The 14,114-nt window shown below is 25.8% G+C and overlaps 1 protein-coding gene across 1 annotated transcript in view; it reads left to right on the top strand.

Annotated features, from left to right (window-relative positions):
- The first annotated feature begins 415 nt into the window (after positions 1 to 415).
- Positions 416 to 14,114, top strand: part of LOC100204316 (alpha-(1,3)-fucosyltransferase 11) — a 35,706-nt gene continuing 22,007 nt past the window's right edge. The window contains exons 1-3 of the mRNA XM_065787969.1: positions 416 to 568; positions 13,316 to 13,390; positions 13,545 to 13,691. Coding sequence (XP_065644041.1) covers positions 502 to 568; positions 13,316 to 13,390; positions 13,545 to 13,691 — 289 coding nt within the window. The 5' untranslated portion in view covers positions 416 to 501. The remainder of the gene's footprint in view (positions 569 to 13,315; positions 13,391 to 13,544; positions 13,692 to 14,114) is intronic.

Genomic DNA, 14,114 nt, shown 5'->3' with positions numbered 1-14,114 from the left:
TTTTTTTTTTGGGAAAACACAAAATAAATTAAGAAAATGCCGCTCTAGAAAAGTGCCGCCGTCGTCGCCTACGCTTAAAACCGGGCCCGATGAAGATGACGAAATATATATTAAATATATATATATATATATATATATATATATATATATATATATATATATATATATATATATATATATATATATATATATATATATATATATATATATATATATATATATATATATATATATATATATATATATATATATATATATATATATAAACCGATTAGTTGCAGTATTCGAAATTAATCGGTTTTCATTTTAAAACTCTTGTAACTTTTATTTGATTACGTTTGTTTATTCATTAAAAGATTTCTAACAAAGAGGTATTTTAATTCAACTTTATTGTCTCTATTTCGTCGTTTCCTTTACTGTCATTTAACTAAATTAACTTTTTAGCGTCAGTATTAATTAACGATTAACGATTGACAACATGTTTAGAAAATCAGTTTCCTGATGGAAGAAATACTTCATGCTTTAAAAACTTTAATAACAAATGCCGGACTTATTCTTCAACTTTTATGTAAGAACATTTATTTATCAATTAAAAATGTGAGTCATAGTTAATTTTTTTCACCTTTGTTACTAAGCATTGTTACAAATTTCTTTCTTTTTTTTAGTGGAAAGTTTTTTTCGTATTTCTAGTTACTTTTTTGTGATGTACTAACGAAATTGTAATATGTAATTGAAAAACATGTAATTAATAAATCATAATATGTATTTTAGACAACGTGTATATAAGAATTCGTAATATTTAAACTAGAATTCATAAACTGTGATTGTAAATGCACAATATAAACTTGCGGCTTACTCAGTAAAAAAAAATATCCGTTTTATAACGGTTAATTACCGTTACGTTCAATTTACAATTAGTATGAAAAAAACATAACGGTGTTTTTTTCATACAAATTATACATCGAACATAAGAGTAACACAGTTGACGGTCAATTGCTTTTTTTCGAATGGCCAAAATTTTTATTTTTTTCTTTGTTTAAATTTTTATTAGTATTAGTTCCTCATGACTAAACTTTATAAATACAAAAATAACTTAATGCTTAAAAATTAACGAATTGGTATTCCTTTTAAAATTATAAATTTAAACAAAATAATTGCATTTTTAAAATGGAAACTTGCAAATAACAAACGTATTGAATACCTGCTGATGTTAATAGTTTTAAAATGTTCAATTTAAATCAATTAAAAAAAGAGGTTTGATAAATCCCAAAAATTTATCGATTATTTTTTTAAATAATTTTTAGAAATATTAAAAAAATATAAGCTGAAAACTTAATACTAAAAGAAACTGTTTTATGAAATGCTTCTATAACATTAAGTTATGTTATTTTTCAATATAAGTTTATAGAATTTTTATTGAAAAGTTTTTTCTTTTCGACAGATGATTTTAGCTCATATCTCGCTTGTGTTAAACGTGAAAGTGTTGTTTGTCTCGTTTTGGTCGCCACCGTTATGATAGATTAATGTTTAATGACTTTATTCCCATTTAATTATAGAAAAAAAAATGTGTCAACGCGCAATAATTTTAACTTTATTTAAAAAAAATTAAATCATTGCAAATGGTGGGAAAAGCTTCGAGATAAAACATTTTATGAAAAAAAAAAGAGAAACATGTTTTTAAGTTAACGACGTTAAAGAAAAATGGTTGCACACTTTATATCTCTTTTTATAAAAATCATTTTAATGTTATTTAGTTGAGGGACCGTCCATAAATTACGTAACGCAAACTTTCACAATAAACAAAACAAAAGTTTTTCCTCGCAAAGTCTTAATTTAAATAAAAATCATAATAGCCCCCATTAAGTTTAGTGAAAATCTCAGGGTAAAAGAGTTTATTATTTCCTACTTCTGTTTTTTGAACACATTTTGCGTTTCGTAATTTAAGGATCCCTGATATTAATGTATTAACTCTCATGCGCAAATACTATATTTAAACTGATTACTTAATACTAGAAAGTCAATCGTTTTATGAAATCTACTATAAAAATTAAAACGTTACTTAAAACGAGATTATTACTAAATAAGTATATACTAGGGTTGTTCGCCGTAAACAAAAACTTACGAAAATTTCGCATTTTTATCTTCCGTATTTCAAGTTGTTCAAGGAGCGTTTCGGAATGTGCGCTTACGGAATAAACTCGAAAGTATTCATTAAACTGTTATACAAAAAAATATTATTATTTATTATTTAAATAAAATAATGTTGTTAAATGATTCTTCAATAGTTTTTACATATATATCTATATATCTATATATATATATATATATCTATATATATATATATATATATATATATATATATATATATATATATATATATATATATATATATATATATATATATATATATATATATATATATATATATATATCTATATATATCTATATATATATATATATATATATATATATATATATATATATTTATATATATATATATATATATATATATATATATATATATATATATATATCTATATATATATATATATATATATATATATATATATATATATATATATATATATATATATATATATATATATATATATATACACACACACACACAGACTAAAAAAAAAAGTAGAAATTTCTACCTTAGGGTAGGATATGTGATATACCTTTAGTAAGGTATAATTTTCTACCTTTTAGGGTAGAAAATTATATTAAAAACAATTATTTGTCATACAATTTTCTAACTTAAAGGTATAATTTTCTACCTTATAAAAAAATTATACCTTACTATTGCGGGGAGGGGAGGATCAAATTTAAAGCGTACGTACTTTATGGAGTAGTTATTTTTTAGGATTGACTACATGACCTATATCTTTTTTTGATTTCAACGACAGCATTGTTTCCCAATCACGCAATTTTATTCGTATAAAACCGTTTCTTTTTTTCCATTAACTTACTGACTCAGGGGCTAATTAACTGCTCTCTCACAACTTCGGGTAAGTAATGAATTTAAAGAAAGGAACAGGAGAAAAACTGCCTTTCAGTTAAGCTAACGACAAGTTTACATTAAAAATTAGTTCGATAACGACCCTTTTTTTTTAACCGATTTACTATTTGAGGCAAATCTACATGATCCCAAACAAATGACTTACATGCTCTAAATTTTCTTTTTTCCCTCAAAATGGGAAAGTTTATGTTGTTCAAGTTATGTTCACTATTTAACTCTTGTTCATTGAAAGATATTTTTAGTATATCTTATGAAAGTCTAGGTTTATTTATAAAAATTTACTAACTGAAACATATCAATAATTATTATAATAATTAGTATTTTAGTTACCTAGCTAATCATACGTATTTGATTCATAAAACGTATTTAAATATTTTTAATATGCCGCGTTTCGTAAGTGTTTTTCCGTAATGAAGTTGTTTCGCAAGTTTCAGTGCGAAAGAGTTTCGTTTCGAAAGAAATTTGGTTTTTTATCATTATTTCAAAAAATAAAACCTTAAAATGTTCATATGTTGCAATACTGAAAATAAAATTTTATTATAAACATTTTGGTATATAAAAAATTTAATTTTTACAATTATATCAGTTTTGCCAACAAAATTTTGTTATAGACTCCGAAACGTCGTTTAGCGAAATAGCTCATTTCGCAAGTGTGACTTCCGTAAGCCCTATTTTCGTATGTTGCAAAATAGTTTTGTTTCGTAATTCAACTTGCGGAAGACAACATTTCGTAAGAAGCATTTGCGAAATGAACATCGGCGGTTTTTTTTGTTTCGTAAAATTCGGTACGAAAAAAGAAAATTCCTTATTCTCAATATCCTTCCGAAAGAATTTTATTTTTCCGGAATTGTACGAAACATTCCGGTAAACAACTCTAGTATATACATATTTTTTTTTAAATTTCCATTTCAGGAAATAAAATGCAAACGCCCAATTATCTCTATAAATCATTCATTTATTCATTGCAATTAGCGGCAAAAACTTACGAAGAAAAAAATAAGGAAAATTTAATTAAAAAAATAAAGATGACTCGGTAGAGTTGAAAGGAAAAATGTTCTTAATTAAATACAGAGTTGTAAACAAAGGCCAAAAGTAGCAAGGCCAAGGTCACACGTTACAAGGCCAAGACCAAAAGTTACAAGGCCAAGGTCAAAACAAAGGCCAAAAGTTACAAGGTTAAGGACAAGGCCAAGGCCAAGAGTTTTAAGGTCAAGGTCAAGATTAAGAGTTTTAAGGCCAAGGTTTACGCAAACATTTTCGAGGCCAAACACTTTAATTTTTGCCTTACGTTAAGACCAATTATTAACAAAACTAGACGTAGCAAGTGCTGTGACAATAAAACCACATTTTGTAAAAATAAACCAAGGTTACGGGCAGAATTCAACGAAATCAATAAGAAAATATGTAATTTTTTTCAAGGCCGAGGCCAAAACAATCAAGGCCAAAATTTTCAAGGCCAACCAAAAGTTTCAAGGTCAAAGCCTCAATTTTTAGCCATAAGGCCAGGCCAAGGCCAAGAACTAACAGCTCTGGTTAAATACAGCAAATATTACATATTATGCCTGTGAGGAGGGAGGGGGGGGGGGTTCGTCGTTGTCGAGTGACCCTCTCTTTTTAATAAATTTTTTTGTTTCACGCAAGTATTATAATAAAAATTTAGTAAAAATTTTATTTGCTATTCTAAACTGCCATTTTTATTAACGTTGTAATTTTTTTTCTCGTTTTATCAATAATATACGTAATCATTATGTGTAGTTATAAATACAACAAAAAATTAAGCATTATACATGAAATTACTCCATATAAGAAACAATTTGTAACAATTACTAGTTAAAATGCGAAATAACTTCATTGCAACCGTGGTGTAATGGAGTTCTTTCTCGAAATCAAGAGGTCTGAAGTTCAATGTTGGCTCTGACCAGATAAGCGACATTGGTAAGGAAGGATGTGTAAACTACCTAGTTAAATTGCATCTGATTCGCAAGTAAATGGGCTGCCTTGTAATTTCAAGCAAGCTAAGATATAGTATCTTCTGAACGTCTAATATAAAGTTTACAGTTCTCAGTTGTTTCATTCATTGGTTCCAACTGTATTTTATATTTTTAAATTTTTTAACATAGAGACACATTTCCTGAAAAATTTCTAAATTACCTAAATCTTGATTTCACAATGGTTTGGATATTTAAGTATATTACCACGAGAAATTTTTGTAATCGACGGTATTTCCGAAGTCGATTGCAATGAGTGCTACGCTGACGCTTAAGTTCAATGTTATTTGTTATATATATATTACAAAAACCTGATTAAAAACGTAATACATTTTTTCTATTATTGTATCTTTTTCCAATCCCATAATACTTTCTTATTTTCTGTCGAAGAATTATAGCTAAATTTTACTAAACCGTTTGCAAGAATTATACAATCATCCAAGTTTTTTTGTTGCGTATATACAAAATTTCCGATAGGGTAGATTAGGGTAATATGAGCACCTTAAGCAAAAATTGGAATAATTTCAAAAATAATTTAGCTGGATCCAAAATTTTTGCAAATAAACAATATTTAGGGATCCCTTCTCATGATCCACTTATATATTTGGGCATCCAAAATTTTTCTTAAAAACACAGAGGTTTTAAAAAAGTAACAAAAATGCCCATATTACCCAGACCACTTGGTAATATGAGCACTTTAAATTAGCTTACAAAAAGACATTAATTTTGTAAAAAAAATACCAACCTGACAAATAGAACTAATTTTTGGAATATAATGATTTGTTATTAACAAAATTTATCATTAAAAGATCAAATTTTTAGCCACTTTTTGTTGAAACAATACTATTATGTTTTCCGCAAGAAAAGAAAAAAAAAATTAGTTCGTAATTTTTTCAATTTTATCAACTCAAACCTATGAACCATAAAATTCAATTTTTTTGAATTTAAGTTACAGAAAAATATTTAGTATTGTTAAAATAATAAAAAGTTTTGCTATATTTTATTTTTATTCAAAAAACCAATTAAAACGACTGCTTTTTTAGGACTTTAAACTAGGTAATTTCAATGAAAATCACTGGGTAATTTGAGCATGCTCATATTACACAAAAATGGCATCTTTAAATAAAGTCAAAACTAAATAGTTCTATGCATTGTTTTTCAAGCCAATAAGGATTGGATTTTTAGCTAACATATTTTCTTTATGAAAAAATTAATTTCATTATTTTAGCACCAAAATTTCGCGCCACAGAGTTATTCATGCGCGATGATATTATTTTAAAAACGCAAAATATTTAACAGCGTTTTAATTAGATGATACCCGCTAATTATTGCATATAGATTTACGCTAACTGTACTGATTCCTGTTATCACCTCATAAAGTCGATTCAAAAAATAGCAACTTTAACTTCACTGCTTACATCTAAGAAACCTTTAAGTATGCTCATATTACCAAGGTGCTCATATTACCCTAATCTACCCTATATAATTTATTGTTGACTTTATTAAAGCCAAGTACAAAAACAACCCTGAGTAAATTTTGTATGAACAAATGAGTAAAGGCAACTTTATATGAACCGTCTATTACTGGGAAATTTCTAAAGAAGTTTATTAATTTTGATTTATTTGTTTACTAGTTTATGATTTATTTATTTATTAGTTTGTTACGTCTTGTTGCAATATTTTTCAGTTTTATTTACAATATTTTAACTTAGATACATATTATGCTACAAATAATTAGGTATCTGCTACAATGAAGTTTGGCATGCTCGTAAAAAAATAATGTTTTAAAATTTTCTCCATAGGTTCAAAAATGTTCTCAACATACCTTCAATATAAATTTGATGTCTGATCAACAACGACGTTTTTAAGAAAAGTTAATTCAATAAAAGCGGTTGTAACTACAAAAAAAAAAAAAAAATACAATGTTCTAAAAATACAAAAAATACAATGTTCAAAAAATACAAAAAAAATACACGAAGTTCTTGTCTTTTGCTTTTTAAAAGATGAACTCTTCTGCTTTTTAAAAAATGTAAATGTTTTAAAAAGCAGAAGAGTTCATCTTTTAAAAAGCAAAAAAAATTTTCCGTGTAAATGTTTTAAAAAGAGGTAACAAATGTGGAAACGTATACATAAAATAAAAGGATACATGAAAAACATTTGTTCACTAGCCGTATAGTATTAGTTTAAACAAATTTACATAATCAAACGTTTAGTTTAGTATTTATTTTTTTTTTTTTTAATGTAATAATTTTTTTTAGATAAAATTAAGATTATTATATACTAAATATACTATAAATATACTAACCTTTATGAAAAGATTTAATAGATTAGCATTTTAATTTATTAACTTGTTTAACTAAATAATATATTTTAATATTGTTTACATGTATTTTATTCTACATTCATAATTATGTTTTATGCTATATGTGCTATGGTCATATGATGTATATGCTATATGTGCTATGATGTATGGGCTATCAACACTTCTTTTATCATTTTATATATTTTAGTATAAAATGGCCGAAAAAAATTTAACAGTGAACGATGACTTAAGCTAGGCACTTCAACATTATTTTTAAAAGTGTAAAGTGTATATGAAACAAATATCATAAGTTAGAGCTAGATATTAACGTTAAAAAATGTCAAACTTATATTATTATTATATTATTATTAGTTGAAAAGTTATGCAACTTTTAAATAAAGCTATGCAACTTTTAAAAACTTAAAGTTAATAATTTTTTTTTTGAATGACTTTCGACGTTTTTAGCAATTTAGCGTTTTTAAGAATTGCATCAACGTTTCCATCGCGTTCGTTTTTTTTACAAAAGTAACTATAAACAATACCGGTTTTTTTTATTCAAAACTAAGAATATAATAATAACAAAAACTATAGTAATTGGTATTGTATTGGTATTGTACACGACCCACTTTTGACATAATTAATCTGCGACAGTACTTTTTTTAAAATTTAAAAAATTAAATTTTCGTCTGTTTAAAAATTAAAAATAAAAAATAAAAAATTCCAAGTTAAATCTTGAAAATTGACGATTGTGCGATCAAGGCTCACCATTTAAACTTAAGCTCACTAATATAATGCTATAATTAATTTTATTATTAAATCAAAAAAAACACCAAATACGTTAAAAATATTTATGTTATAAAATGATCCTAATTTTTGAATCAAGTTATCTCTAAAAATAAAAATCTCAAAAATTTTTATTTTTGATACTATTGTTAAGCTGTGGTTAATTTTTTTTTTTTGCAATAAGCAAACAAAAAGTTGTATTTTTTATTGTATTTTAAGTCATTGGTTGAATGATGGAAGAACATATACATCAAAATTTTTTGTCGACATTTAAATTCTTTAGCCGTGTTTTAAACGATTATCAATATTACGCTCTCAGATATTGAAGTACCTACTCAAGATCATCTGAAAAAATATTTAAAGAACCAAACTTTTATGATATTGAGAATTATTTATTATCAGGAATTTTTCCTGTACATTTACAAGGTATTGGAACATAGGTATTAAAACAAAATTTAAAAAACAAACTGACAGGGGTATAATCGTTAATGGAATGTTACATTACAAATATAGAAAATCATGAAAGTTATCTGGTCCAGAGACTTTATGTGTTGTCAAAGATCTAATGTCACGTGATCAGTACAAAAAAGCTGTACGTGATAGATTAGGCACATCAACTGAATCATAGTCTATAGGTGGATATGTTGGAAGAAATAAAAAATTATGGAAATTGATTGATTCAGGATATTGGTGGCCGAACATGAATAAAGATGTTCAAAATTATGTCGCCACTTGTGAACCTTCACTTGTGAATCAAAAATCAAAATCAAAAATGAAAAAAGTTTCTTCAGAGTTGCATCCAATACCAATTCCAACAAAAATATGGCATGACGTTGGTGTTGATTTCTGTAGTCTTCCCAAAAATCCAGAAGGTTACGTTGGCATTTGTGTAGTTATTGATTACTTTTCAGTATGAATCGAAGCGAAGCCTATATATAATAAAAGTGCTAAAGAGGTATCAAGATTTTTATATGAATTTATATGTCGTCATGGTTGTACATCAATTTAAATTAATGATCAAGGTTGAAAATTTTGTAATAAAATTATTGAAAATTTGTTGAAACTTACTAGAACCTATCATCGTATTACTTCAGTTTACAATCCTCAAGCAAATGGTTTGGTCAAAAGCGCTAAAAGAACTGGGTTCTATACTTAAAGTTCTGAACGGAGAGCAAGAAAAATTGCTTTGTTCATTAGATGGCATACTGTTTGCGTTTCAAACAACTTGTCACACGTCAGCAGGTGTCACTCTCTTTCAAGTTATGTATGCAAGGAAGCCAGTCTAACCTTTACATTGCAAAAATAATTATCAAAGCTAAATTCTTGATGTACCTGTTAATTTAAACAGAGAAGAAGATATTTATTTTAATAAATTAATGAAATGAATTTATTAAACTTTTACGTACGATATGAAAATAACAATGAAGTACATCGAAAAAATGATCGCAAAAAAGCTCAAAGAACACAGAAAAAGTATACTTAAAGAAACTAAGTGGTTACTTAAACTTAAATAGTTGACTTAACTATTAAGAGCAGGAAAAATTTTTTACATTAATAACGAGTGCAATCGCATCACATATATAAACGACAATCAAATAAAAATACTACATAAAAAATCAGTAGACTTGGAAAATCGATCTAGAAGAAATAATTTAGGAATAGAAGGATATAAAAGAGTCTTCAAAAGATAGCTGGGGCGATTGTAAAAAAGCGGTAAAAGAAATCTTTAATAAACAACTAAAAATATCAAACGAAATCGTGAAAGAAAGAGCTCATAGCATTGGTCAACGCAAAGATAATAAACCAAGAACATAGTTCTAAAACTTTTAAATTTCCACAACAAAAACAGAATACTCAGTTCAGTAAAACAAAAGAACTGGCGTTTACATAAGCAAAGATTTTACCCAAAATCTATCGAGCATTGAAGAAAGCTTTCGGAAGAAGTGAAAAATTACGTAGCGAAGGTAAATACCCCATTTTAAAATATGATAAAATTTTTAGTCTAGATTTTAAAGATACGCACTTTCAAAAATAATTCTACGCAAATCAAATTCTATTTTAAAAGTTTTAACTTAGTTAAGCAAACGTGTTTTTTAATTTCACGCTTTTAACATTACAGGGACAACTAAATAAGCGCGAAATTCAAAAGTGCGAACTGGCACAAGTGCAAATGGCGTAAGTGCAAACTGGCATAGGTACGAAGTTGCATAAGTGCGAACTGGCAAAATTGCAAAACAGTTGCAAAAACTGGCATAAGTGAAATCAGCATAAATGCGAACTGGCATTAGTGCGCTAAAAGAATTTGTTAACATTGACATAAGTGCGAAATGCAAACTCGCACTTATGTTAATATTTGCAATTTTGTTCGACGCATTAATGCCTAATCGCACCTATGCTAGATCGCACTTATGCCAAAGTATGCAATTTTTTTTGACGCACTTATGCCAATTTGCTCATATGCAAGTTCGCACTTATGCCAGTTTTTGCAACGCTTCGCACATATGCCAGATCGAACTTATGAAATTCGCCACCCGAATTTAACTAACATAACTGGGGCCGTATTCTCAACTCTCCGTTAAACTTAACGGAGCGTTAGTCAAAAACTTCTTATTTTAAATTATATTTTTAAAGGATTTTTTTATTAATGTAGTTAATTATAACTACATTAATAAAAAAATTATATAAAATATAATTTTTTAAACATAAATGTTTTATTTTGGTATTAGTTTTATTTAAACGAATTTATAGAAATTTTCGTCGTTTCTATACTTAGAAATATTGTAATGAAATTTTAGACAAAAGCTCCGTTAAGCTTAACGGAGAGACGTGAATACGGCTGCTGGTAAAACTGGTAACGCTGTTCATACCTAAACATATAATTTTAAGGAACATAACATTTAGGACATTCTTTACTTAACAGATATAACGTTAAATTTTTCATTGATCGTTATGTTAGCGTTATATTTTTTACTCTTTATTATGAAACGTCTTCTTATGCATGAGTTAGTTATATTAAACTAATCTTTTTTGTATACACCAGCAACAATTATAAAACCGAAAGATAATCATGTTATATGCTAATACACTATGAGCCAAAATTAGGTCAATAAAATCCGTTCTAATATTTGTTTCACCAAATTGTTTACATCCATTGTTTAAACAACCATATTTTATTTGTTCAATGTGAATTTTCCTCAACTAACTTATAATCAAATGTCAGATTTATCGCTTTTAAGCAAAATTAATTTACACTGCATATAGTAATTGCTTTCAACATTAAGAACTTTCATGGTCTCAATTTTATCTTGAATGGATGTAATATGCAACTAATTCAACATAATGAGTTTTCCAAATATTAACGTTAATAAGTTATTTTTATAAGTTCCATCTTATTACTCAAGCCGTGCATAAAACCAAAATATTTTATTATCTAAATTATTTTTAAATTTTTAAAAGTTGCTTTTAAACTAATAACGATAAAATCTACTATAGACCAAATAAATGTCTTCAACAAATTATTTCACCATCAGTAGGTTCAAGAACATTGAGCACTCTACTTGTAGAATATACTAACATATATATATATATATATATATATATATATATATATATATATATATATATATATATATATATATATATATATATATATATATATATATATATATATATATATATATATATATATATATATATATATATATATATATATATATATATATATATATATATATATATATATATATACATATATTAGCCTGTGTAATTAAGTAAAAAAAACATACTTTCCAATCTTAGTCATTTAACCCAAAAAGGCTATATATAATTTAAACTTTAAATTTAGAGTTTTAGTTCTGTAGGACAAGTCTAATAGGATTATGTTGATGCTGCCATTTTTTACAATTTACTTGAAAAACTAAAAGTCTTACTAAAAACTTTTTTAATTTTGTCATAAAATTTTTTTACTTTTTTGTAATAAAGTTAATAAAGTATTTTTAAGATAATAAGAGTCATTTCATCTGCATTTAAGTAAAAGAACATAAAAATAAAAAATGCTAGGTGCTTTTTATGATACTGGTTAAGACAAAATATTTAAGCAGCCACTTAATTTTTAATTTTAAGAGTTGACAAGATACTCCTGTTAGAATGCAAAAAAGGTTAAATTTTTTTGGGGTACAGTTTTCATATATCTTTACATAAGTATTTAGGATATACTTTTTTCAATAGGGGCCTCAGAATGTCAGGTTAAATATCAGTATGTAATATTTACTGCTTCCAATTTTGAATAGAAAATCATAAATTTCTGCATAAAAGCATTATTTTCCCTGCTGAGTATATTTTTAAATACTTGGTTCACTTACACTTTTACTTTTTATATTCCGCTACAAAATTCTAGGTTAAGAAACCTGAGAATGCTATGTGAATGAAACTTTATTTAAAAAAAGTTAATTTTATTCAAATTTTTCTCAACATTATTAAATAAATATTTTGCAGTATACTTCTGTATAGTTCTGTTATCAAATCTCCTTCAAAACACATTTTAGTCAGTTTTCTTTGTTTGCTTTAAAAATTAATTGGTTTATTTTGATATTCCTTTGGAGTTAGAAATGGGAAAGTATTTTTTATTTATTTTTATTTATATTCTTGTTTTTCATTGTAAAATGAATTTTTATCTAATTTTTTTCAAACAAAATTAATATATTGAAATACATTATTAATAATGAACGAGGAAGTTTTTGCTACTTATCCTTCTCTTAGTGAACTGAAAGAGTATCCTTTTGTTTTCAGAGCTATATCTTTCCATATCGAAAGTTTAAAAAAAGATTGCCAATCTTCGAACTCATTACATAGTCTAGCTATTGAAAGAACCAAAAACCTTTCAAAAGGAAAAAATTTTTTTCTTAAGTTTTTTCACCCGAAAAATACCTCCAAAAATAAAAATACTGGTCTAGTGATTAGCATAGCAGGCGACTTAAGTAATATTTATAATATCTCAATAGACTTAAGTAATATTTATTAGACGACTTAATCAAATTAATCAGACAATATAAGTAATATTTGTAATAGCCAACCAAACATATATTACCTGCCACTTAAGAGCCATCAATCTCACTCCCTAAATCACATATAACTTTTATTATTAATGTCAAGATTGATATAAAATTAATGACTAGACTAATATTCAAATTATGTTAATATTTTGAAATTATTATTTTTTAGGCACCTTATCATTTGTGTATAGCTTAAATGAGAACATACCAAATGGCTTTTGTCTGATAAAAGAGGAGTGTGATAGTAAGTTTAAATTGCTATTTTTGTTTATAAACCCCTAAAAAGTTTTTAAATAATTATTAAAAATTAAAAACTTACTGTAAACATTTTTAAAAGGTTTATAAAATAAAATCTTTTATATATTTTTTATCATAAAAACTCTTGTCTAATGGTTTAGGAGAAGATTATTCAAATGACTTTAAAACCTTTCCATCGTTGAACCATCAAACCTATTTAATTAAAGAAAATGAGTTTCCTCAAGTTTTATGGTGGTATCCAAACATTTATCCGCACCATCTTGAAAAAAAAATTCACTGCAAACTTGGTAAATAGTTATAAAACTGGTATTTATAAAATAATAGTTAAATAATAATTAAAGACGTTTTCTCAGTATAGCATTGTTTGTGTATAACTAAAATTGCATTCATCTATATATGCATATATGTATATATATAATTATATATATATGCATTCATTTATATATGCATACATGAATATATATGAAATTAAATTTTACTTTCAAATTTTTTTTTCACAATATGGAATAAAATAGTTCCAATAACAACTTCTAATTACTAGTTATTAAAAAAAATTGAAATTTTTTGTAAAAAACATCAAATTTTAGCAGAAAAAGGTCTAAAACTTTACACATGTATAAAACAAGTAAAATCAAAGATAAAACGTCTATTAAAATTTCTCTTGAAATTTTGCTAATTTTATCTAATTATACCTCCTGACTAAAGTGAAG

The sequence above is a fragment of the Hydra vulgaris genome, chromosome 01, assembly GCF_038396675.1.
Source record: "Hydra vulgaris chromosome 01, alternate assembly HydraT2T_AEP".
In the NCBI taxonomy this organism is placed as follows: Eukaryota; Metazoa; Cnidaria; class Hydrozoa; order Anthoathecata; family Hydridae; genus Hydra; species Hydra vulgaris.
Note: the sequence above shows the minus strand (reverse complement) of the source record. Positions and strands in the feature narration are given on the sequence as shown.